Genomic DNA, 27,857 nt, shown 5'->3' on the forward strand with positions numbered 1-27,857 from the left:
CAAGCCAAACTTCTTCTCCAACTCCTTGATGCAATGACTCCACCTTCAAGAGCTCAAAATACCCACCAACTCACACTCTCTCACAAGGACTAGGGTTTTGGAACGTTTCTGAAAGATGTAGGCCGAGAGTGATGAGAGGGAATGAACCATAAGGATGTTTATATAGCCCCCAACTCCAATTATTAGGGTTTCCATCTTTTATGAGTACGTCCCGCGTACACAAGTGTATGCCCAGCGTACTAGGGCGCGCCCTAGTACACTTAGTGTACCTTTATGTACGCGCAGTGTACCCCTCCTGGTCCCAAAAATTACAACTTAGCCCTTGGGCTCTTATGGATTTGCCCTTCCACCCCTAGGGACTACCAATGACAAAATTGGGATGTTACACACAAAGCATCATCAAGATGAATACTCCAATCTTTCCTTGTTGTATTGACAGTTTTCTCCAAAATACCTTTGATTTTTCGATTGCTCACTTCTGCTTCTGCTTTTGTTTGTGGATGATATGTTGTGGAAACTTTATGAGTAACATCATACTTCTTCAATACACTTCCAAGCATACGATTGCAAAAATGTGAACCACGATCACTGATTAAGGCTTTTAGAACAACAAATCTAGAGAAGATGTTAGCCTTCAAAAAATGTATTACAACTTTTGAATCGTTAGTATGGGTGGCTTTTTACTCCAACCACTTGGAAACATAATCCACAGCCAAAAGAATGTAAGTAAAACCCGAAGATGATGGAAAAGGTCCCATGAAATCAATGCCCCAAACATCAAAATTTTCACAAACTAAAATGGGATTAAGGGGCATTGGGTTCTTTGTGCTTAAAGAACCCATCTTTTGACATTTATCACAGCTTGCACAAAAAACATAAGAATCATGTAAAATATTTGGCCAGTAAAATCCACTCTCTAATACTTTTCTTTCAGTTCTTTGAGGACCAAAATGTCATCCACGAGCATAAGAGTGTCAAAACGTTACGATAGAAGATACCTCATGTTGTTCCACACATCGTCTAATCATTTGATCAGCACAATATTTCCATAAATATGGCTCATCCCATACGTACCTCTTGGCTTCTTTCTTGATTTTGTCTTTTTGCCATCGAGCCAAATCTGGTGCAAATTGATTTGTGACGATATAGTTCAAAATATCGGCATACCATGGGGCAACTTTTGCTAAAAATAGATTCTCATCGGGAAATGCATCATGAATGGGAGTTGAGTCATCGGGAGAAACAATCCTGCTAAGATGATCAGCCACAAGGTTTGACATTCCGCTCTTGTCCTTGATTTCAATATCAAACTCTTGTAAAAGCAATACCCATCGAATGAGTCTAGGCTTCGAATCCTTCTTTTCAAGTAGGTACCTAATAGCTGCATGATCAGAATAAACAATCACTTTAGAACCTAACAAATATTGTCGCAATTTCTCTAAAGCAAAAACAATAGATTGCAATTCTTTCTCGGTTGTCGAATAATTGGCTTGCGCACTATCAAGTGTTTTTGAGGCATAATAAATGACATGAGGAACTCGGTCTTTTCTTTGCCCTAACACTGCACCAACCGCGTGATTGCTTGCATCACACACGATTTCAAAGGGTAAGCTCCAATCTGGTGATTGAAGTATTGGTGTTGAGATTAACAACTCCTTCAACTGATCAAAAACTTGCTTGCACTCTTTGGAAAATTCGAATTCTGCATCTTTTTGTAGGAGCTCACACATGGGACAAGATATCTTGGAAAAATCTTTGATGAATCTTCTATAAAAACCTGCATGAGAAAGACATGATCGTACCTCACGAACACAAGTGGGATAAGGTAAAGATTTAATGACATCTATTTTTGCTTTGTCTACCTCTAGACCCTTAGAAAACACAATATGACCTAGTATGAGACCGTTGTCAACCATAAAATGTCACTTTTCATAATTCAAAACAAGGTTGGTCTCAATACATCTTTGCAAAATCTTTTTTAAATTACCCAAACATTCATGAAAAGAATTACCATATACAGTGAAATCGTCCATGAAAACTTCAATTGTTTCCTCAACATACTCCAAAAAAATACTTACCATGCACCTTTGAAAAGTGGCGGGATCATTGCAAAGTCCAAAAGGAATTCGCCTATATGCAAATGTTCCGAAGGGACATGTGAAAGTGGTTTTTTCTTGATCCTCGGGTGCAACGGGTATTTGATGGAAACTGGAATACCCATCCAAGCAACAATAGTTTGTTTTTCCCGCTAACCTTTCCAACATTTGATCAATGAAAGGGAGTGGGAAATGGCCTTTCCGGTTTGAGGAATTAAGTCTTCTGTAATCTATGCAAACCCTCCACCCGTTTTGCACACGAGTGGGGACTAATTCACCTTGGTCATTCTTTGTAACGGCAATACCTGTCTTCTTGGGTACAACTTGGAACGGGCCTACCCACTTGCTATCCGATATAGGATAGATCATCCCCACATTTAACAACTTTAAAATCTCTTTTTTCACAACCTCCATCATTAGAGGATCCAAACGCCTTTGAGCTTCTTGTGAAGGCTTGTAATCTTCTTCCATAAGGATCTTGTGCATGCAAAATGAAGGACTTAGCCCTTTGATGTCAACTATAGTCCATCCAATAGCTTCCTTATAATCCTTCAAAGTGGTGACAAGCTCTTCTTCTTCTTTTGTTGTTAACTTTGTGGAAATGATCACTGGCAAAGTCTCTTTCTCTCCAAGATACGCATACTTGAGATGCCCGGGTAAAGTCTTGAGTTCCAATTCTGGTGCATGCACAATAGAAGGAACAAGTTTCTCATTAGGCATCGATAGTTTCAGTTTCGGAACATCAAACCTCATTTTATTCTTTTGATCCATGCAAGATACAACGTCCATAATCTCGTCATCAATTTTGAATTGTTTGGAAAGTTTTTCCACTCCATCCTTTTGAAGATTCATGTCTAAAATAAGAGCTAACACATCGAGATTAGTCAAATCAAAACACTCTTCGGTTAATGGTTCAATGACATCCACAAAATTCAAAGATGAAATATCACTTGGATATCTCATAGCATCATAAATATTGAAATTTATCACCTCTCCATCAAACTTCATGGATAATGTACCATCATAAACATTAATTTTTGTTCGGGCTGTTTTCAAAAAGGGTCTTCCTAGAAGAATTGAACTCAAATTTGGTGAGTCATCATCATCCATGTCAAGGACATAAAAATCTGCTGGAAGTACTAGTTCATTCACTTGGACTAACACATCTTCTAGCACACCTTTTGGATGTACCAAAAATCGATCAACCAATTAAATGATTACCCCGGTCTTCTTCAGTATGCCAATATATAAAGTTTTAAAAATGGAATATGGCAAAACATTCATAGAAGCTCCAAGGTCTAGCATAGCTCATGGAACATGAAGATTACCTAGCTTACAAGGAACCATGAAAACACCTGGATCCTTACATTTTTGAGGTAATCATTTCTGTAACACTGCAGATACATTTTCACCTACTTTGACTGTTTCATTCCCTTTTAATCTTTTCTTAGATGTTCATAATTCCTTAAGGAATTTAGCATATCTAGGGACTTGTTTGATGGCATCAATAAGAGGAATATTTACCTCAACCTTTCTGAACATCTCCATGATCTTATTGTCTTCCCTTTCACGCTTTGACTTACTTAACCTTGTGGGAAATGGAGGAGGAGTGGATTTTACTTCAATGAGAACTTGCTTTGAAGGTGCTTTTGATTTCTCTTCTTCTTTATCTAACTCCAACTCTTCTTCTTCTTCAATCATCTCTGGACCTTCATATTCTTTTCCATTTCTCAAAGTGATGGCACATGCACTATGCTTTGGATTCTTTTCGGTTTGTGCAGGTAGTTTGCCTTGTGATTCTAATTAACTCACAGAACTGGCGAGTTAAGTCATTTGTTGCTCTAAAGTCTTGATACTCTCCTTGGTCTCATTTTGAAATGTTTGAGTACTTGTGGCTAAACTCTTGACAATGTCTTCCAAAGACATTCCCGATCCGCTTGAACTACTTCATTGTTGCATGTTTTAAAGTTGGAATTGAGAATGATGAGGAGGTTGATTTGGCTGGAAATGTGGTTGATAATTTTGTTGGTGATGCATTTGATTTTGAAATGGAGGTCTTGGTTGATAAGGTGGTGGCCTTGGCTGAAAATTGGCATTGGGTTGGTGCCAATTTGGATTACTTCTTGGCTGAAAGTTTCCTTGTTGTTGACTTGAAAATCCCATAGCTTGAACTGGTTCTATATCTTCTTGTAACATCGAGAACATATTAATGGGGTGTCCAACTTGAGTACAAATACCACAAGGTCTAACTGCTAGTGGTTGCACACCCTTGTCCTTAGCAAGCATCATCACTACTTTAGTCAACTCAGAAAGTTGACTCTCAATTTTTGGGGTAGAAATTTCTTTCACTCCTCTTGGTGCATCACTGTACCATTCTTCTTCTTGAGTTGTATGCTTGGACTCTTCTGCCATGTTCTTGATAAGAGCTCTGATTTCTGTTGGAGTTTTATCAACTATTGATCCACCTCTAGATGCATTGAGTAATCTTCTATCCCAATATGACATTCCTTCACAAAAATATTGTAACAATTGGTACTCTGAAATCCCATGTTTTGGAAATCTTGAACATAACTTCTTGAACCGTTCCTAGTAAGTATGCAAAGCTTCTCTCTTTTATTGCTTGATACCAATGATTTCCCTGCGTAAGGCTAAAGCTCTCATCTCTGGAAAATATTTGTCCAAAAACAACCTTGCAAGTTCATTCCATGTTGTGACTGACCCCGGTGGTAAGTCATATAACCACTCCTTGACTGAATCTTGTAAAGCAAAGGGGAATGCCCATAACTTGATTTGATCTTCAGTAACTTCATGTGGTTTCATACCTACACAGACAACATGAAATTCCTTAAGGAATTGATGTGGATCTTCATTCTCAAGACCATGGAATGAAGGTAACAAATGGATGAGTCCAGATTTAAGTTCAAAGTTTATTGCTGCAGGGTAATTAATACACAAAGGTTGTTGAGTAACATCTTGAGTAGCCCACTATCTAAAAGTTTGTTCAGGTGGTGGATTTGGAGGTGGATTCCCTCCATGATTGTCTCCCATGGTAGGAGTATGGATAAAAGTTTCAGATTCGGGGAAAGGTGAAGATGTAGTTGATGGATTTGATGAAGAAGTTATGGATTGTTGTTGTTTCTTTAAAAGTCTGGCTTGCTTCCTTCTTTGCTTTGTAGATTTCTCTATCTCCAAATCAACTGGTAACCTAGATTGAACATGGATCATAGTCATATTACATCTTATAACACAACACATGTATAGGAATCCGAATCGGAAATATATTTCTTTTAGCGAATTTTGTCATCAATCTTGTTTTATTATGAAGTTTAATTCGAGTTCAAACATAATCCCCCATTTTAACATTGATTGTATGATGTGTAAGAATATAGCTAAATAAGTAGTCCCGTATTCCTGTGGATCGACCCTGCTTACTCTATACTATCTTTAGTGTATGAAGTAGCAGTGACTAAAGTTATATTGTTATTGTTTTATCCCATTATTTGTTGTTTTGACCACCAAACAAATTGGTGTCGTTGCCGGAGATACGATAGTACTAATTGTTTATGCCAAGATCTTTTCGCACAGTCATCTCATTTCAAAATTTATGTTTTGTTATTTCCATAATATCCAAGTTGACAAAAGTGTTCTATTCAAAACATGTTCTTAAAATAAAACTTTATTTAATTGATTCAATTCAAACAAGCTCTTGCATCAAATCATTAAATGACATTAAAATCTTGCAACAATTACCAACAATATCCAACATTCCTCATAAGTTCGGGAATATGAACATCTAATCTTTGATTACACTAATTTTGATTAATTACAACCAATTAAGTGCATGTTACTAACATCAAATCATAAAACATATACGAATTTTACAATTTGATTAACTAGATTGATAAGAACCCTAGTTTATTGATCAAGTGAAAAAGAGAACCAATAAAACATATAATTAAGACCAAATCAAAGATTACTAGATAATAAACATAAAGTCAAGTGCAAATTACAATCTAACAACAAACACTTAGAAATCTGGAATCGGAAATGATAGAGAAATCAGCCACACATGTCTAAGTTAAACTACAAATTCAACAAGTTTGATCTTCAAATTAACTTACAAAAAGAAAATTAAAGTGTTTCCAAGATGCTAGATGATGATATAAACTCCCAAAATTGCCCCCTTGCAGTTCCAAGTCGAAGTTATGTTTGAATGTGCCATTAACCATAGATAAATCGGAAGTTAAGAATTTGAAAATCCATCAGATGACGTTACACGGCCCGTGTAACGTATGCCTTGTCATTACACGGCCGTGTAATGATCCTGATGTGCTGAAAAGCTTCCAAAGCACGGTCGCGTAACGTATGCCTTGCCAAAGCGCGGGCCATGTAACGAACTGTAAAATAGCCAATTTCCAATTTTCTTCATTTCTTCAATTTAGCTCCGAAAGTTCCGAAATTTCACCAAGAGCTTCCCTTGACCATCGTAAGCATGCTTCAATCTTCAAATCACCCTGAAACATCCACAAAAATTGGTGAAATATCGATAGATCCTCGATTATATCTCTAAATGCAAATGTATGAAAATTATACTAAAAATGCAATGCAATCCTATAAATAAACATGAAATTATCCTATGAAAAGGTGCAATTTATGCACCTAACACACCTTTCCAAGGTGACACCTTCAAGAGAACCATATCCCCCACTAGAAACTCTAAATCTGATTGGCGTTTGTCGGCATAACTCTTCTGTCGACTCTAAGCTGTCTGGAGCCTGCTCCAAACCTGTTGAATTAGCTCAGTGGTCTTGATTACCACCTCGGTACTCCCCGTAACCTACTGACCGACCTCCCCCCAACAAATCAAGGTCCTACATTTCCTCCCGTAGAGCATCTCAAAAGGAGGTCGATCAATGCTAGCATGATAACTGTTGTTATACAAAAATTCCACTAACGGAAGATACGTATCCCAACTCCCACCAAAATCCATAACACACGCTCGTAACATATCCTCAAGGGTCTGAATAGTCTGCTCTCTCTGACCATCAGACTGCGGATGAAAAGTTGTGCTGAAATGGAGACGAGTACCCAACTCGTCATGGAATCTCTTCCAAAACCTGGAAGTGAACCGGACATCCTTGTCGGAAACAAAAAAATACTGGCACCCCCATGACGTACCACAACCTCCCGGATATAAATCTCAGCCTACTTCTCTGCAGAAATGTACTCTCCTGAATTGGAATGAAATACACGCTCTTGGTCAAACGATCCATGATGACCCAAATCGAATCCACTCCGCTCGTAGTTCTGGGAAGCTTCATGATAAAATCCATAGTGATGTCATCCCATTTTCATACGGGAATATCCAATGGTTGCATCCTTCCATCAGGACATTGATGCTCAGCCTTGACCTTCCTGCAGGTCATGCACTGTTCCACATACCAGGCCACATCCCGCTTCATTCAGGGCCACCAATAATCAGGACGAAGATCCCTATACATCTTCGTCGCCCCGGGATGGATGGAGAACCTAGACTTATGAGCCTCCTCCATCAGAATCTGGCATACACCGCCCCAATACGGAACCCAAACCCGCCAATGCAGAGTCAACAGTCCACGACTATCATAATCGAAGGAAGCCACCCGATCCACTATACGCTCGCTCTTTCGGTGCTCCTTCATAGCCTCATCCTGTGCCTCACGAATCTGCTCCAACAATGGAGTAATCACGGTCATCCTCAAACATATATCGCTGATCGGAGTCGCGACCGCCTTGCGGCTAAGAGCATCGGCCACCACATTGGCCTTCCCCGGGTGATAAAGGATCTCACAATCATAATCCTTCACCACATCCAACCATCGACATTGCCTCATATTCAGATTCGGCTGATCCATCAAATACCTGAAGCTCTTGTGATCCGTGTAAATAGTACAACAAACCCCATAAAGGTAATGTTGCCAAATCTTAAAGGCGAAAACCACAGCCCCCAAATCCAAATCATGCGTCGGATAATTCGCCTCATGAGGCTTCAGCCGCCTCGAGGCGTAAATGATCATGCGACCCCTCTACATCAGCACTCCCCCCAAACCTGTGATCGAAGCATCACAATAAACCACAAAGTTATCAACACCCTTTGGCAAGGTCAGAATCGGCGCCTCACACAACTGTTATCTCAGAGTCTTGAAAGTTGCTTACTACTCAGGCCCCCAGCGAAAAATAATTGTCTTCTTGGTCAGTCGGGTCAAAGGAACAACTATCATGGAGAAATCTTGGATGAATCTCCGATAGTAACCAGCCAAACCAAGAAAACTCCGAATCTCAGATGGAGACATCGGAACCACCCATTGCATCACGGCCTCAACCTTGGCTGGATCGACCAGAATACCCTTCTGGTTGACAAGGTGCCCTAGAAATTGCACCTCACACAACCAGAACTCGTACTTGGAGAACTTTGCAAAATGTCTCTCCCTCCTCAATGTCTCAATCACTTCCCTCAAGTGCTCCTCATACTGCTCCTGATTTTTTCAATAAACCAAGAAATCATCAATAAATACAATCACAGACCGATCTAGCATCGTTCTGCAAACACAGTTCATGAGATCCATGAACATGGCTGGAGCGCTGGTGAGCCCAAAAGGCATCACCACGAAATCATAATGACCATATCGAGTCCGAAAAGTTATCTTCTGCACATCCTCATCTCTAACTCACATCTGATGATAACCCCATAGCAAATCAATCTTGGAAAACCAAGATGCACCCTGAAGCTGGTCGAAAAGATCATCAATCCTCGGGAATGGATAACAGTTCTTCACCGTTACCTTATTCAACTCCCGGTAGTCAATTCACATATGATGAGACACGTCCTTCTTCTTTACAAACAGAATCGATGCTCCCCAAGGCAAACTGCTCGGTCAAATAAATCCCTTGTCTAATAGCTCATGCAGTTGTGTAGACAAATCCTGCATCTTGGGAGGAAATAACTGATACGGTGCTTTGGCTATCGGAGCCGCACCTGCAACCAGATCAATCCTGAACTCCACCTGCCTCTCCGGAGGCACCCCATGAAAATCCTCCGGGAATATATCCGGGTAATCCCGCATAATTGGCACATCATCCATGGTCGCCTTACCCTTATCCCGGGTATCCATGACATAGGCGCCATAACCTGAGCAACCCCGCTGAATATGGCATCTGGCCCTAGCTGCAGAACACAAAATCAGCCCACGTTGTGGTCTCTCCCCATGAATCACCAACTATCCCCCACTTGGGGTCCGAACCTGAACCAACTGATGCTTACAGTCAATCACTTCCCCATTAGGGCTCAGCTAATCCATGCCCACGATAACCTTGTTCCCACGCAGAGGAATGGGAACCAAATCAACCGGATACTGCTTGTTGAATATCTAGAGAGTAAAACCCGGATGAACCCTCACAACATGAATAGACCTATCATCAGCAATCTCGACATCTAGAGGACAATCCAGCTCCTCTGGAGCTCTAGAAAATCTCTTTCTCTAGTGCAAGAGATACAAACGATCAGGTAACCCCCAAATCAAACAATACCAGAGCAGAAATACCATTCATAAGGAACGGTCCTAAAATAAAACATATAAACATAAGAAATCAATTCAATATAAGTAAACAGATAAGTATAAAATACATACCCATCACAACATCAGGAGTTGCACGCGCCTCCTCAGCCGTCAACTGGAAAGCCCTGATCTTCGCCACAGGCGCAACTACCTGGCCCTAGCGGCTGTTAGTAATTCGAAGAGACGCAGGAGAGGGTGCTGACACCAGTCCTACTGCAACCAAACTCGGATAATGGGCCTTCTTATGGCCCCTCTGATTACACTGAAAGAAAATCAAATCAAATACCATTGTGATAGTGGTGGTAGCTGTACAATACCTGCTGATATGACCAGTCCGGCTGCACTTGAAGCATTCAGAACCACCCACCGTGTACGCCCTCGCGTGCGACCTGCCGCACTTGTCGCATAGACCTTGACCCTGCTGCCCCTTCCCTCTCGAATCAACAACCTTGGGCTTCTTGTCCGAACCTTCATCACTCGACACAAAATCCGGTTTCCTCTTCTTCTCCATCGCCAAATCAATCTCCCTCTCCCTAGCTCGCGCATCATAGATCGGCTCACAAACTGCCGAATGTCACTCCTCAACTTAGTGAGTTCCCCAAAATACCACATACCATACATATCAAGCATATAATGGGCCCCGCACGGAACAGATTTTTCAGTCATCAGGCCTCGCCTGACATCGGACCCTGCCCGATATACATACAAACACATAAACACATGCAAAATCACAAAGATAAATAGCATACAATATAAACAGCAAGCGCCGCCCGGTAAACATATCATAAAACATACATGCAGAGTCACACAGACAACTAGCATCCTAATCATAATAAACTACGGACCGACATTGGTTCCTTCGACCCGCTAAACACAGTGAGAAAACTCACCTCAAGCTGCTAAATATCTCATATAAAATCTCGGTCTGCTGATCCGGAAAATCCACGTGCTAACATCATCAAATAGTATCCAATTAATAATCGGATCTCAACCCATAATCAAGAATCTAAATTACTTGTCCAATATCCAGGGTAAAAGACCATTTTACCCTTTTATTACTTGGCCCAAAACCAAGGCCCAACCCATTTACTCAAAAGGCCCAAATTCCTAAATGGATTCCCAAGGCCCAATATGGCCCAACTTCTTAATTGGGCCCAAAATCATCATGGACCTAATTCTAAGAAAACCCATAGCCTAACCATGGCCCAAAGTCAGAAGTTCAGTGGTCCACCAAGACCCAATCCTAAAAGCCCAAAGTAATCCTAAGTCCAAAAAGACCCAAACATCAGAAGCCTATTTCATCAAGTACGCTCGGCATACTCCTCGTACATGCGGCGTACGAGTGTTGACTCGAAAACTGGTAGTTGACCCAGTACGCGCAATGTACCAAGGGTTACGCCTCACGTACCGGCCAGAGCCTCAAAGTCCGATTTTAGTCTTGACCACTTAAGCTCTTAACATCCAAACCTCATATCTACTCCATTTCAAGGTATTAATGCATAAAAGTTGGCAACTTTATCATCTTGCATATCTTAATGGGACCCTAAAACCCGATTTTGTCCATTAAGACCCATAATAAGGACTCTAACTCATGCATGGACCCATATGATTCATCAAGATAGCACCTTTTTACACAAGGAACATAAAAGGGGTTAAGATCTAGCATTCTAGCTCATGGAGTGCCTCAACTCTCAAAGAGAACCCAAAGGATCAATATAAGCTCAAAAACAAGCCTTAATCTCAATCTAACACAAGGAGGTTCCAAGATAAGAACTTTATACCTTCTGGAGCTAGCAAACTTGATGAAGATTCTGGATCTACAACCTCAAGTCCATCTAAAGCTTGGTCACCAAGCACCACCTTCTTCAATGCACACAAAACAACACCAAAATTACTTCCAAAGCTCAAGAACACACTATGGGAAGCTAGGGATTCGATCTTAGGGTATAGAGTGATGTAGGCTGATCAATAGAAGGTCCACGGGTGTTATAAGTTGCTTAAATAAGGCACAAATCCTAAAAATTAGGGTTTGCCCCTGCATTACGCACGCCATGCGTACTCCCACATAGGCCCCACGTACTAGCTATGGACCAAAAAGATAGAAATTTTGCACAAGGGGGTTAAAAGGGATACATACCAAATCTCGAATGTTACAAAATTCAACGGTCAAAGTCAACTTTGACAAGTCTCCACGTCGTGGCTACCCATAGGCCACGTCATGTGCACTAAAAGACAAACAGTCGGCACCCTCCCCAGTCGTCACGTCGTGGTAACTGCGGTTCCAACAACTTAACAGATTTAGCTCTTAATCGGTTAAGCCTTTCCTCTAAACTTTCCAGAACCCTTCTTAAGGCCTAATAATTCACAAAGATTGGGGTTTTTCAGTCTTGCATGTCCAATGCAAGTCTAACACTCAAACTTAGGCCAAAATGAAGAAATATCACTATTGTCGCATGCATGAAACCCAAAATAGCATCAAACTTTAGATCTTGGACATATGTCCACTAAAGGACCTCAAAAATCCATAAAGTTGCCATCTTTATGGATTTAAAACATTCTATCCAACCCAACATAGAAAAAAGTAGGCAAAAACGTAGATCTAGCATTCCCATAACATAAATCTTAAGTCTTGGATACTTACAATGGTCCAGAAAATAACCAAGATGATGATGAGAGTTGCAAGCTAAACCAATGCTTCAACAATGATTCCTTATCCTTGAAAACACCAAAAATGATCACACAAGCTCAAGTTCTTCCATAATGGGGGTAAGGTTTGGGATGGGGTGGTTCTGAGAAGGTGGAGATGCTAAATAGGGCAACCCTATGAGTTAATGCCCTTAAATATGGCCCTAATCCCGAAATTAGGGTTTTGGCCCAAAACAGCCACCACGTCGTGGTCAACTATATGACACGTCGTGGTGTTGCACAGATGTGCGTTCTTCCTCATCTAATGCCATGTCGTGGCCCACCTAATGCCACGCCGTGGCCATCCAAAATTCCAAGTTTTTTCATGTATCAAACTCATGCAGCTTTCTTATTTGAAATTGTGGCCTAAGTTACCTGTAAGATATTTAGGTGAGGTAATAAATCATAATTCATAGGATCTATTTAAAGATACTTGGTAACATTTACTTGATAATTTATCTTGGGGCCGAAACTATAAACCCCTTGAATTTATATACATATAAATATATTTCCTAAACAATAGAAATTTGGTGTAGTCAAAGTTGTTATGTTTCTAAGTTCCCACACAAAAGACACAGGTTCAATCACTGCAAATGAAAATATTACTTTTTTTATGTATTCCAAACACTAAAATTAGCTTATTAACAGTAGAAAACCACAATAAGTTAATAAGGATCTTATATAAGCAATCCCAAACACCCCATATTCATATATGTAACAAGTTGGGTATTTCAAGAGTTATATGTAAAGGGAAGTAGTCGTCTTTTAGTTGTTTATGTTTATCTCTATTATGTAGATGGAATTATCTGTTTGACTCTTTGAGAAAAATAGATTCTAAAAGGGAAATTTCAACTTCTACGCCCAATAAAAATATAGCTTTCTTGCTTATAAGTATCCTCTTCTTTCTGCATTTCGTTTTAATTGATTATTTTTCTTATATTTAATTCTTAACTATTTGGAACTTCAGGTTCTAAGCCTTCTTAATGGAGTACAAAAGAGCCATCAAGACAAAAAAATACAAAGACTAAAAATTGTTGTCAAAATGCATGATTTAATACACACAAATGCTCCATATGGAACCGAAAACCTTATCACAACACAAACAGATGAACCAATTCCATCAATAATCTTTGATGAATGATTTCTTTATGGATCCTTCCTCAACCACTGATTTACACAATGAAGAATTCAAAAATATTGACGACCCTTTTGCTAATGTGGCATTTTTTTCAATAAAGATGAACATGAAGAAACAAATATTTTTTTTAGGAATGTCCACTGTTGATAAAACACAAGTTCCAAAGGTACAGGAAAGGCTTACCAACGATATTGCATAGACTGTTGTTCCGTTGGTGGGTGGAGATTTGATGGTGGTTGTGGAAGAAAATGACAGTTGTATGATTTCTAGACAGATTGAAAAGTTTGGTAGCAATACAGCCACCATTGTTGTTCATGGTAGATTCTCAGATTATAAGTTTTTGCAGAGCATTCCTACCTATTCTTTGCAATTGATAAGTTTAATCTACTGTATAAATTTTTGTATAAACTTCTATTAGTATACGTTTTTGTAGGTTAGTGTTTACAATTATGTATAAACTTCTATTAGTATACAATATTTTTGCAATCATATGGGTGTTTAATAACCTAAAATAGATGTCACAAGTCGTATGACCTGCTACTTTATGTCTATTTTCTTGACTCGTATGGAACATAGGCCTTATCACTAGTTTTATATATAAATTATGAAAAGTAAGAACACACATAATTATACCCAAACAATACGATAAAAATTTTAATTTATTTTAAGTTTTGGGGTGTAGATGATTGAAAACCAAATCTGAAGTAATTAAAAAGGACGTCTTTAGTAATATTAGACTTGAAAACTAAAACTTTTATGCACTAAATAAAATCTAGGGGTGTTGAAAAAAACCGAAACCATATAAGGTTCAGTTTATTCGGATAACCTTAATCGATTCGATGTTCAGTTTAACTGAAATCTTATTGTGTTCTGTTTTCGGTTCATATTTTTGATATTTGTTGATGTATATGTTAATACTAGTTTTATATTTATAGAAAGAACTTATTATCAACTAGGAACTGCTACACAACTAGACAAGTGTACCTATTTATTCAATAGTATATAGAGATGGTAAGAACAGAATATCGAACTATTAGGAACGGGTATGATTCCAATTAAAAATATATACTACTAGTTAAACTATAAAATAATATTAAAAGGTGGGTTTTCTAATTTTAAAGTTCACAAACTTCTAACATCATTTGTAAACAACTTATGACAAATAAGTAGTTAAACTAAGCATATTGCAATGGATTCAATTTTGTTATTTACTGATTCCTTATATGATTAACATCATTGTCAGATTACTAAACCTTTAATTTTAACAGATTATTAATTATAGTGATAAGTGAACTAATATTCCTAAAAATCAGTGTTCCATTCAAATTATGAAAGACTTGATTATTAAATTTACATCAAAGATAATGAGAATCAATTTTTGATATATGAATGATCATCACATATACTCACACATAAAAATTACCAACTTCTCTATTTAACCCTAGGTTATGGTCAAACTTTAGTTATATAATCTTAATGGTCATAAAATCATATGATTCAAATATATTAAGATAAAATGATCATCTAACTCTAATAATACTCTGGCAACAAATAGAAACGATGATGACTTAACACATGAGGATCTTTAACAAGCAATCAGAATGAATAAACGACTAGATTAAATATGAAATTATTGAAATCAATACACAGGTTCAAGGTCCATCCACTTTAAACGAAAGTAAGGGTTTTTAGCCCATAACTAAAGTAGAAAAACAACTAAAAACAAAATAAACTTTGTTAGACATGACTAAACAAAGCAAACTAAATGATTTACGGTGTATCATCTTTTAGTCTCTTCAAATTTCATTCCAATAACGATCTATGGTCTTTAAAGGGTTTCTACAGACTCTTTGGTCGTCAAAGTTCGTAGAAAACTTATTGCATACTCCAGAGAAAAAATGTAATATTTATAGGGTTTTTAAAAATCAAACCATCGTGCTGTGGTGAAGGTATAATAACGGTGACGATGTCTTTGAGCATATGACTTACAACCATAAGCATTTGTATGCGGCAGCTTCGTCCTAGTACCTTTATTTTTTTTTCCCGACATACGCCTATATCTCAGGGTAAAAAATAACAAATCAATCATGTCCTTCCAAGTATTGGCGTCTAAATTATTTGGTGAATGTCTTCTTGCAGTTCCCATGTTCGTATATCCACCGACTATGTTAAAAATAACATTTCGTATCATGTTTGCGTTCTATATATGTTATTTGGATGTCTGTTTGGATACCCGCTAGAAAGGATTCCCAAAAATTTGTACCCCGAAACCTATTAAGATCAAAATAGGTCTAAAAAAAACATATTTGATTAGTAAAAGAAATAATTAATAAATTTATATCCAATACATACAAAAGGTATTGTATACTTACTTCTAACTCATGATATATAGCTTCTTTGTAGTTTACAAGAATACAACGTCAGGATGGATAATGTAACGGTATACTTGATTTGAGATAAATGTAACTAACATTTGTCTGTTATCCCCTATGAATCGACAGGTCTCCCCGGAGGTATCAAGTTGCACGATTAAAGGTATTTGTTGTTATCGCCATACACTTCATATAGATTTAATATCCTTCCTAGGCTACGCACATTCTTTGGGTTTGCTATATTTACACATAATTTGAAAACTAGAACTTTAAAAATATATTAAATACTTAAGAATTTCATGTAACTTACAAGATTCGCAACCCAATGTTAGCTTGTGTACTTCGTAATATGAAGGTATATCCCCGCCATCTCATCCATGTCCCCTCGCCACATGTGCTACCATCTATTTAACAAATATTATAAGCAACATATGAAAATTTAACAAATATTATAAGCAATCAGAATATAGAATAACCGTAACATAGCATCAATCAGAATCATCAATAGAACAATATATATGTACAACATCATCATCGATGTCCTAATTTTTGTTATTTTTTTCTTCATTATTTGAAGAGTACATATCACCATCATCATCGTCGTCATTAATGAAATCGTCATCCTTTATATTACTACATGTCTCCTAGCAGTCACACTTGATTCACCAACTTCACCTAAAGTCGTCTACGTAGGCAAAGGTACCTAAGCCGATAACCAAGGTAAAATCAGTTGATCGAGTGTCGTTCACGACATCTATCTCATTAACATCGATACATGGATGATCCCAAAGTTTTCGATGATGAAGATCTTCCACAACTCTACAATTATTGTTATTGTTTCGAGTAGGATCTTGGAGATAAACCGTTTGTTTAATTTTTGTGGCTAAGATGTATTGTTGATCATCATACCATGTTTTACCGACATATCATTCATGACTGATATTAATAATAACCATATTCTTTTTAGTAATTAAACGTCCATTACTTAAAGACGCATTGAACAATTTACCACGAAAGAGTACAACTAAATAACCATTTAAATAATGCAACTCTATGATTTTATCCGGTTAACCATAAAATGGTATATCTTATTCTCTTAATGTAACAAACTAACAACACCATTATTTTGAATAGTGCGTCGGAGATTACCGGCTACGCACGACAAATCAAACACCATTTACTATGCACGCAATGTAAGAATATGCATTAAACAGATCATATACCAACGTCTTTAATTTGTCAGAGTATAGTCCGAAGGCATATTTTTTGGAGACAATAAATCTGTGAGGAAATATAAGATTGTATGTTTAAATAATAATATAAATTATTTTACATTATAAATATATAAGGTATTACCTTTTCTTACGAACCATAAAAAAACTTCTGTTTTGAAATCAATTTATGGCGATTCTAATTCGAATTCGTTGGATGTGGGACAAAACAGATAAAATAGTTTAAAGATATTATAACATTATCGAAAATTTAGTTAATAGATCACAAAACTTATGATTTGTAGCATTTCATATCATCATCATTGCAATTGTTTAGTACAAACCAATGCAATTATTGTTTGGTAGCTTTACAAAGTTCAACGATTTTCTTAGTAGACATTGTTCAACATTGTGATGAGAACACAAAAAAGTTGCCTTTTTGCAAACGAAGCTTTGACAACACGACGATTTTCTTAGTGGACATTGCTCGACATTACAGACGAAGCTTTGACATTATGCTCTATGTATCTTCAGGGTATGCAAACTAAATTCATCCGTCTTTATAGAAATGAGGATTATAGGCTTCTGAACAAGCAATTTTTTTGTGTTCTAAATGTCAAGCAATGTCTACTAAGAAATTTGCTGAAATTTGTAAAGAGAACAAAAAATCATTGCATTGGTTTGTACTAAACAACTGCGTGTAGGATGAGATGAAATGCTATAAAGCGTAAGTTTGGTGATATATTAACTACATTTTCGATAGTGTTATAATATTTTTTAAACTATTTCAATTGTTTTGTCCCACATCCAGCGAATTCGAATCAAAATCGCCTGAAAGTGATTTCAAAACGGAATTTCCTTCATAGTTCAAAAAAAAAGTAAATACGTTATATATTTATAATGTATAACTAATTTATATTAATATTTAAACATACAATCTTTATATTTCCTACAAATTTATCATCTCGAAAAAGATAAGCCTTCATACTATACTCTGACAAATTAAAGGCGTTGGCATATTGTCTGTTTAATGCATATTCTTACACTGCGTCCATAGTAAATGGTGTTTGATTTGTCGTGTGTAGCCATGATCTCGGACGCACTACTCAAAATAGTGGTGTTACATTAAAAGACGACGGTAAACCATTTTATTGTTAACCGGAGGAAATCATAGAGTTGCAGTATTTAAACAGTTACTCAGTTGCGTCATTAAGTAATAGACGTTTAATTACTAAAAACAATATGGTTATTATCAATATTAGTCATGAATGATATGTCGGTAAAACATGGTATGATGATCAAAAATACATCTTAACCACACAAACCAAACAAGCAGTTTATCTCTAAGATCCTACTCGAAACAATAACAATAACCGGAGAGTTGTCGAAGATGTTCATCATCGAAAACTTTGAGATCATCCAAGTATTCATGTTAATGAGATAGATGTCGTGAACAACATTCAATCAACTGATTTTATCTTGGTTGTCGATTTAGGCATTTTTGCATATCCATACGAGTTTACATAAAGTTGGGTGAATCAAGTGTGACTGCTAGGTGGAATATTGCTCCTATAAATGATGACGATTTCATTAATGATGAAGATGACGGTAATGATATATATACGCTTTAGAAGATGAAGAAAAAATAAATAACAAAAACTATGACAGTGATTATGATGTTGTACCGACATATTGTTCTAGTGTTGATTCTGATTGACAGTAGATTACGGTTATTAAACATCCTAATTGGTTATAACATTTGTTAAATTTTCAAATGTTGGTTATAAGTTTTGTTTAAAGTATGTTTATTAAATATTTTGAATGTTTATTTTATTTGTTAAACAGATGGCAACACATAGTGAAGGGACACGGAGGAGATGGTGTGGACAGACCTCCACACGCAGGCACACACAAGATAGCATCGGGTTGTGAATCTATGCATGAATGTAGCAACCCAAAAAATGTGCATGGCCTAAGAAGAAACTTAAATTTGTATGAAGCGTATGACAATAACAGTAACAAAAATTTAATCGTGCAGCTTGATACCTCCGGGGAGAAATGGGCAAATGTTAGTTAGATTTATCTAAAATCAAGTATATTGTTGCATTATCCATCTTGGTGTCATATTCTTGCCAACTACAAAGAAGCTATATATATATATATATATATATATATATATATATATATATATATATATATATATATATATATATATATATATAATTCTTTTTATATGTATTGGATATAAAATTTATTAAAAATTTCTTTTGCTAATGAAATATGTTTTTTTCCAAACCTATTTTGATCTTAATATGTTTCAGGGTACAGATTTGTGAAAATCCGTTTGAGCATGTATCCAAGTTGACAGCCATAGAGCATATAAACGCAATAATGATGTGAAATGTTATTTTGACAAGTTCGACGAATATACGGACGTAAGAACTTCAAGAAGACATTCACCGAATAATTGGACGCTAATACTTGGAATGAAATGATTGATTTGTTGTTTTGAACCCGGGATAGAGACGTATGTCGGAAAAAAAAAGGTACAAGGGTGAAACTTCGCATACAGTAAGTCATATGCTCAAAGACGTCGGCATAGTTATACCTTCACCATGTTGCGGTGGTGTAATTTTTGGAAACTCTATAAATATGACATTCTTTCATTCTCTCAAGTATGCAACAAGTTTTCTTCGAACATAACTACCAAATAGCCTTCAAAAACCCTTTGGAGACCAGAGATCGTTATTGGAGCAAGATTTGAAAAGATCGAGAGACGATACACAACTAACCATTCGATTTTCTTTTTCTAATAATGTCTAGGAAAGTTCTCTTCGTTTTTAGTTGTTTTTCTATTTTAGTTATGGACTACAAACCCTTTACTTTCGTTTAGAGTAGATGAAGTTGAACCTATGTATTGATTTCAGTTATTTCGAATTTAATCTGCTTGTTAAAGATCCTCATATGTTAAAGTCATTATCTTTAATGTTTATTGTCGAATATTATTAGGTTAGATAATTATTTTATCTTAATATAGTTAAATCATATGATTTTATGACCATTAAGATTATATGACAAAGGGTTATGTATATACCTAGGGTTAAATAGAGAAGTTTGTAACTTTTATGTGTGAGTATATATGTGATGGTCATTCTTATATCAAAATTTGATTCTTATTATCAGTTGTCAATTTAATATTCAAGTCTTTCATAATTCGAACTAAACACTGATTTTTAGAAATATTAGTTCACTTATCACTACAATTAATAATTTGTTAAAATTAAAGGATTAATAGTCTGACCATGATGCTAGTCATATTAAGAATCGATAAATAACAAAATTGAATCCATTGTACTTTTAACAAAATCATGATGTGAATCAAATCTAAACAAAAGTATTATTTATATATTTTTTTAAATCGTTATCTAATATATTCTATTTAGTTTAATTACTTGTTCATCATAAGTTGTTTACAATTGATGTTAGAAGTTTCTGAACTTTAAAATCAGAAAACCCTATTTTACTATTATTTTCTAGTTTAATTAATAGTGGATATTTTTAATTGGAATCATACTCGTTCACAAGTGTTCGACATCCCGTTCTTACCATCTTTATACTATTGAATGAATTGGAACAACAAATTAATACAAAGCGGAAGGATTTGAACACAAAATGTCAACGTTATTGGCATCTACAACAATTTATCGTTGTCCCGAAAAGGCAGGGAAAGTAATGATATAGTCTTCAAGAAGGCTCTAAATGAGTACTAGACGAGTATTGAATACTGTTTGACAAGCAACCAACACCTCTTCACAATAGCCACCTTCGAAACAAAGAAAAACTTCGCACTGCGTCGACCACATGATGTCATTCGACAGTCGATGTTTTCTCAATCTCAACGACTCCAACAATTATGTAGAAAAAGAAGAGTGTTAACACCATATAAAAAGGGATAAAGCAAGAAAAACCACAAGAAATCCAACACCATCATCATCAAACAAAATCAAATTTATCGAATGATATTAGACAAAATTACAATAATATAGACCAGAGGGTACTTATATGTAATTGTTAATATTATATATATGTCTATGTAACCTTATTACGTGATATCAATACAACATACAACTTACGGCTCTTTATGGTATCAGAGCCGAAAGATTCTTGCTCCCCACTCAATCCAATAAACAGCTAGGGTTAGCATCGATCTTCTTCACCATTCTTCTCAGCGATCATGGCTCTTATTGCCAGCTTCACAACCGATGAAAAAAATCCCACTACTCTCACAAGTTTGCCTTCAACCTCACACCAACCAACTATGGCTACTGGAAGAATATCATACATCCTTTTCTTCTTGCACACAAGTTGTTCGATTATGTGGATGGCACAATTCCATGCCCACCCAAACAACTCCCACCTGTTGCTGCCACTGCTGCTGATCCCAAACCAGAACCACGAGACAATCCAAATTACTCAATTTGGATCGCCAATGATGCGCACATTCGCATGCTGATCATCTCTACCATCTCTGAATCAGCCTTCCGTCATGTACAAGGTGACACTTCTTATGATCTGTGGTCCTCTCTAGAACGTGCCTTTGCACCACATTCATCTTCTAGAGAATACACTTTAAAAACTCAACTCTTGCGGATTGAGATGAAAGGAGATGAGACTCCTGATGCTTACCTTAACCGAGCACAAGAATATGATGATGCCCTAGCCGCCATTGGTGAACCAGTCAAGGATAAAGACCTTGCCATGCTTGTTGTTTCTGGTCTTCGCGATGAATACAACGGTCTCAAGTCCACCATCACCGCCCGCCAATGTCCCACTGCCTTCACTGAACTTCACGCATTGTTAAGTGATCATGACTTTATGATTGCAAAATCCCGACAGCCTTCCATTCAAGCCTTTCATGCCACTCAAGAACTCACAAAACACACCAATGATCGATGGCTTCTCTCGCTGCTCAACTAGGACCGATAGCTTCTGCTCTTGGTGTCCAACTTCAACCAATCTCGCCCTCCAGCACACTACCAGCCACCTCTCAAGCTTTATATGGTTCTCGACAGCCCCCCACCTACAACCGTGGAAACAACAGAGGGCAACGTGGCTCTTACCGTGGCACCAACAACAGCCGTAGTAACAACAATCGTGGTGATAGTACTCGCTCCTTCAGCAGGGCCTCCAACCAGAATATTGTTCTTGGCGCATGCAACTGTTGTGGTATTGGTCACTTACCATCTCAGTGCCCCAACCGTGATCCCTCCACAATCCGCAACAGGCCCACATCCAACTTTGTTGACAGCTCCGCCTCCATACCCTCCACATCAGCCACTTGGTATCCCGATACCGGTGCCAACAGCCATGTCACGCCGGATCTAGCAAGCATGGATGACAACCGCGCATATCATGGCCATGACAACCTCCATGTCGGTGATGGTAAGGGACTCCATATTCTTCATATTGGTTCATCTCGCTTTCACTCACCAAATAAAACGTTTCATCTCTCAAAAATTCTTCACGTACCCAACATCACAAAACATCTACTTTCTGTTCAACAATTTTGCATTGACAATAATGTTTTCTTTGAATTTCACTCTACTTTTTTTGTTGTTAAGGACGAGCTTACACGCACTATACTTCTCACGGGCCCCAGTGAGCAAGGTCTCTATTCCCTTCGTCTGCCACAACTTCGATCCACTCATCACCAAGTTTTTTCTGCAACTCGTGCATCTTCCACAACTTGGCATAGACGACTCGGGCATCCACACCAACGTCTCTTTCAATTTATGATTTCTAGTTTTTCGCTTCCTGTTACAAATAAAACTTTACCAAGTTTCTGTTCTTCATGTCAACTAGGCAAATCATCAAAACTATCTTTACCTGTTTCTTCTTTTCGAAGCAATAATATATTAGATCTTGTTTATTGTGATGTTTGGGGTTCCGCTCCTGTTCTTTCATCATATGGCCATCGTTACTTTTTATTGTGTGTTGATCATCATACTAGATATATGTGGCTTTTTCCAATGTCTCAAAAATCTGATGTTTACAATCTTTTCAAAACTTTTGTCACGACAGTTGAACGACAATTTTCTACAAAACTAAAGAAAGTTCAAACTGATTGGGGTGGTGAATTTCGCAACACGTCCTCCTTCCTTACATCACTCGGCATTGTTCATCAACGATCATGCCCCCATACTAGTGCTCAAAATGGTTTTGTTGAGCGACGACACCGACATGTCGTCGAGACAGGTCTTACCTTAATGGCTCAATCAAACACTCCTCAACGCTTTTGACATTTTGCCTTTGAAACAGCTGTTTACCTCATCAATAGGATGCCTTCTCGCACATCCCACAACGAGTCTCCATTCCAACATGTTTTTAAACGCCCACCTGATTACTCGTTCCTTCGAGTCTTTGGTTGTTTGTGCTTTCCTTACCTACGACCCTATAATCCTCACAAAATGGATTTTCGATCTACTCCTTGTCTCTTTCTTGGATACAACTCATTTCATCATGGCTACAGATGCCTTGACTTATCTTCCGATCGGATTTATATAGCTCGTCATGTCTACTTCGATGAATCTTCTTTTCCTCTTGCCAAGAATCATATTACATCTCACCCACCCGCCACTCAACCCTCGAGTTCACCCCATCCATCCACAGTTCCTATCTCCCAACCGTCACCACCTTCACCCTCACCATCACCTACATCATCACCTACAACCTCACCTAAATCTACATCAGCACCTACACCCCGTACTCGTCCCTCCCACCTTCGCCAAAACCCGAAACAAAAGGTTCCCTTTCAACCGAGTGCTCATCACACCACCACCTCCATTACTGAACCAACATCCTTCTCTATTGCCAATGAATCTCCTGAATGGCGCAAAGCCATGGAAGACGAGTACTCTGCATTACAAAACAATGGCACTTGGTCACTGGTACCTCCGGTACCCAATACTAACATTATTGATTGCAAGTGGGTTTACAGGTTAAAGCGAGACAAGGATGGAGCTGTCACTCGCTACAAAGCAAGACTTTTTGCAAAAGATTTTCGTCAACAACCGGGCATCGATTATCACGAGACTTTCAGGCCCGTGGTTAAATCTACAACCATTAGAGTGCTACTCTCTCTTGCCATTACCCAAAAATGGTCCCTTCGACAGCTTGATGTTCAGAATGCCTTTCTGCATGGCACACTCACTGAAACTGTGTACATGAAGCAACCACCAAGCTTCATTGACCCAAAGCATCTGAACCATGTATGTCTGCTTCACAAATCGATATATGGTCTTAAGCAGGCTCCTCGAGCTTGGTTTCAACGACTTACACAAGCTCTTCACCTTCTCGGATTCAAAGGCTCCAAAACCGATCCTTCTTTGTTCATTTACTCCCACACCGGCATCACTATTTACATGTTAATTTATGTTGATGATATCATCATCACGGGTAACAACAGTGATGTCATCAACAAAATTATTACACAACTCAGTGTCACATTTGCCATTAAAGATCTCGGCAATCTCTCATATTTTTGGGCATTGAAATTGTTCCCCGGGGTTCTGACATCATCCTCTTTCAACGAAAATACATTATGGAACTACTACAAAAAGTTGGCCTGTCAGAGTCCAAACCAACTCCATCTCCGATGACTACCTCCATTCCTTTGGCAACTAATGACAGTCCTCTCTACTCTGATCCCGTACGGTATCGCCAGGTCGTCAGAGCCCTTCAATATGTTACATTGTCCAGGCCCGATATCACATTTGCAGTTAACAAGGTGTGTCAGTTCATGCATGCTCCAACTGATAATCATTGGTTCGCTGTCAAACGCATTCTTCGCTATCTTCATGGCATTGTTGCTTATGGCATGTTAATTCGCCAAATCTCCAACACCCGATTACAGGCTTTTACTGACTCTCACTGGCAGGGAACCGACAATTTGACTGCTTTCTCGGATGCTGACTGGGCTGGTGACCCAGATGACCGTCGGTCCACGGGGGGATTTGCTATATATATTGGTTCCAACCTAATCTCTTGGACCGCACGAAAACAACGTATTGTTTCCCGATCTTCCACAGAATCCGAATACAAAGCCCTAGCTGACACGGTTGCTGAGCTCACTTGGCTTCAAGCTCTTCTTCGTGAACTTAGTGTTAATAGTCTCTCATCTCCCGTTTTGTGGTGTGGCAATCTTGGTGCAACCTACCTTTCTGCTAATCCAGTCTTTCATGCTCGTACGAAACATATGGAGGTTGATTTTCACTTTGTTAGAGAAAAGGTTACTAAAGGAGAACTACGAGTTCAACACATATCAACGCATGATCAAATAGCTCATATCTTCACAAAGCCGCTGCCAACTCCAAGATTTGTATCTCTTCGATCGAAGCTGCAGGTCGTTCCCCGTCCTTAGCTTGCGGGGGCGTATTAGACAAAATTACAATAATATAGACTAGAGGGTACTTATATGTAATTGTTAATATTATATATATGTCTATGTAACCCTATTACGTGATATCAATACAACATACAACTTACGGCTCTTTAAATAAAAATGTTAACAAAATTTTTGGCAACATAAACTGTAAGTCCCTAAATAATGAACCAACTAGTGATCAAACAATATCAATGAATCAAATCAGAATGAATCAAGAAGAAGAAGAAGCAATATCGATCCAAATGCACACGATTATATATTAACCTCAGGTACAAAGGATCTTACACACAGCAATGACCGAAAATAGCTAACCCAAAATCGATCATCTAAGTCTCCTATTTATAGGGAACACAAACAGCAACCTAATTTCCAACTGAAAACGCCATAGGACCGAAAACGGAACGTTTTCGGTCCACCCCACCGAAAACTCAAATCAAGCCCTAAACAAAACAAGAAATGCTTATAAAACATAAAAGTCTAGCACAAACCAACATAAATATGTCCTAACAATCTCCCCCTTAGTTTGTTAAGCTCATGACCTATAGACAACCAACACATTTGACCTTCCCAAGGCACCTAGCCACATCTTCTTGTTGATAATTTCACCAACCATTCCAGTGAATTCTTTAGCGGCGATCTCCTGAATATCATCATTGACCACAATTTGATGTCTCGCCAAAGTACGGATATCCCGCTCACCGAACTGAAGAAGATCCTTTGCTTCAAGAAGACGAATCCCCCGAGTCGGGAGCTCGATGACAACGGTGGCTGTGGCCTCATCAAATACCCAGTATTCCATATTCTGCAGTGACCCGTCAGGTAACCGTTGAATAATAGGAATTTCTTTCATTTGTTCGATAGGAGGCCCGTCAGGTAACTGTTGAATAATAGGATTTTGTTTCATTTGTTTGGCAGGAGGCCACATCACATTTTTTATGGTACGGTTGGAGCTGGGATTAAATACGCCCTTTGTTTTCTTGACAAAAGATTCTGCAGTTTTCATCCCATCGAATTTTCTCTTCACTTGGTTTTCCAAGAAGAGCTTAAAATTAGTCCCTCGAGGATCATTCGATGGGTTGTGGAAAGGAGCATCAGATAGTTCTGTAAAATCTATTTTGGTCCAAGAGCAAAAATCATTGTGATGCTTATAATACTCCACATTTCCACTATTCCTTTTAATCACCCAGATGTTCTTCTCGGCATAAAATCCCCACACCTTTATTCTTGTTCGATCTCCGTACTTGGTTTTGAACCTCTTTCTGTCAAGCTCAGTGACACTCAGTTGCGGGCGATCTCCTCGGATGTTTTTATCGGAATTTTTCATGAAGAGTAATTTTCCTTTTCCTTGAGATTTGACTTGTCTCTGAGCTTGTTTCATAATTAATCTGGGATCAGCTGAAGCAGATTCTTTATCAAAACAATCAACAATGCGAGTTCTACTGGTTTGGTGAGAAACATCTTGACAAGCTGGAGCAGGTACACTTGGAGATATATTGTCTTGAGAAGCCTCAGTAGCAGATGTTTTGAACTTGTCGTTAAATGCAGATGTTTTGAACTTGTCGCCAAATTCACTGATTAATTTGTTTTCCAAGTCAAAGAATCCGGCAGTGAGAGCGCCGAGATTGAGCTGTAAATCAGAAATTTGTTTTGACTTTTGAGAGTTTTCCTTTTTAAGCTTGGAAATTCTAATGTCTAGATTTTCAATCAAATCGTCCTCAGTAAGCTGCTTCTGTTTTAAGATCTCGATTTCTTGCTTAAGCTCAACAATTTGACCCAATTTATAGATGCTTTTAACAGTCTTCATGACCCCCCTAATACATAAAACAACCTTACAATCCTCGTTTTTATGAACTAGGCTGAAAATGTCGTAATATACAAAGTATACCACATAAAGAAACAACTACAATTAAAAGACTTAGAGCAAAATTCAGTGAAGTTATAAAAACCTTACTCAAATCAAAAAAACTTAGAGCAAAATCCTTCAAGAATCAAAAAATAAATTGTGAGCGACGAGAAACACAAATCTGACCTATTTTATTCTTCGAAATGAGGTTTAAGGTTCGTTGCCGGAGAGTGGTGTGGGCTTGGAAAGAAGATGATCGGTGATACAAGTGGTGAGGAAACGGTGTTTTGGTAGGTGTAAACAATGGTGGTGAAGGCGGTGGTAGCAGCAACGTTATTTTGATCTAGGGTTTGGGAAAGACGACAGTGGTGGTGGGTCGTTATTGTTTCTGAAGAAAAAGATGGAAGGCAGAAATCAGGTAAACGTTACCACTTACGAGTTACGACCTCAACTGATCAGCATACACTAGCCCAA

At 37.9% G+C, this 27,857-nt stretch overlaps 2 protein-coding genes across 3 annotated transcripts; both read right to left on the minus strand.

Annotated features, from left to right (window-relative positions):
* Positions 1–3,551: 3,551 nt before the first annotated feature.
* Positions 3,552–4,916, minus strand: LOC145121869 (uncharacterized). The gene is made up of 3 exons (XM_079057558.1): positions 4,724–4,916; positions 4,217–4,603; positions 3,552–3,895 (listed from the first exon to the last, which is right to left on the minus strand). The coding sequence occupies exons 1-3, from the start codon at positions 4,914–4,916 to the stop codon at positions 3,552–3,554; spliced, it is 924 nt and encodes a 307-aa protein (XP_078913684.1).
* Positions 4,917–25,773: 20,857 nt separating this feature from the next.
* LOC145119454 (uncharacterized) lies at positions 25,774–27,803 on the minus strand. 2 transcript variants are annotated; one of them, XM_079055119.1, is made up of 2 exons: positions 27,570–27,803; positions 25,774–27,396 (listed from the first exon to the last, which is right to left on the minus strand). In XM_079055119.1, the coding sequence occupies exon 2, from the start codon at positions 27,342–27,344 to the stop codon at positions 26,073–26,075; it is 1,272 nt and encodes a 423-aa protein (XP_078911245.1). In that variant the 5' UTR covers positions 27,345–27,396; positions 27,570–27,803; the 3' UTR covers positions 25,774–26,072. The 2 variants fall into 2 exon arrangements, with proteins under 2 accessions (XP_078911245.1, XP_078911244.1); XM_079055118.1 differs by having other exon boundaries at positions 25,774–27,351; positions 27,570–27,802.
* Positions 27,804–27,857: the final 54 nt, after the last annotated feature.

This window comes from Lactuca virosa, chromosome 6 (assembly GCF_052849685.1).
Source record: "Lactuca virosa cultivar CGN04683 chromosome 6, Lactuca_virosa_CGN04683_v6, whole genome shotgun sequence".
NCBI classification, from domain to species: Eukaryota; Viridiplantae; Streptophyta; class Magnoliopsida; order Asterales; family Asteraceae; genus Lactuca; species Lactuca virosa.

Bases quoted from the DNA above. Each gene is read 5' to 3' on its own strand.
- LOC145119454 (XM_079055119.1), bottom strand. From the start codon at position 27,344: ATGAAGACTGTTAAAAGCATCTATAAATTGGGTCAAATTGTTGAGCTT.
- LOC145121869 (XM_079057558.1), bottom strand. From the start codon at position 4,916: ATGAAACCACATGAAGTTACTGAAGATCAAATCAAGTTATGGGCATTC. The intron at 4,604-4,723 runs GTATCAAGCAAT...ATTTTTGTGAAG, and splicing joins CTTACGCAGGGAAATCATTG to GAATGTCATATTGGGATAGA. The intron at 3,896-4,216 runs GTAATCCAAATT...TGAGTTAATTAG, and splicing joins AGGAAACTTTCAGCCAAGAA to AATCACAAGGCAAACTACCT.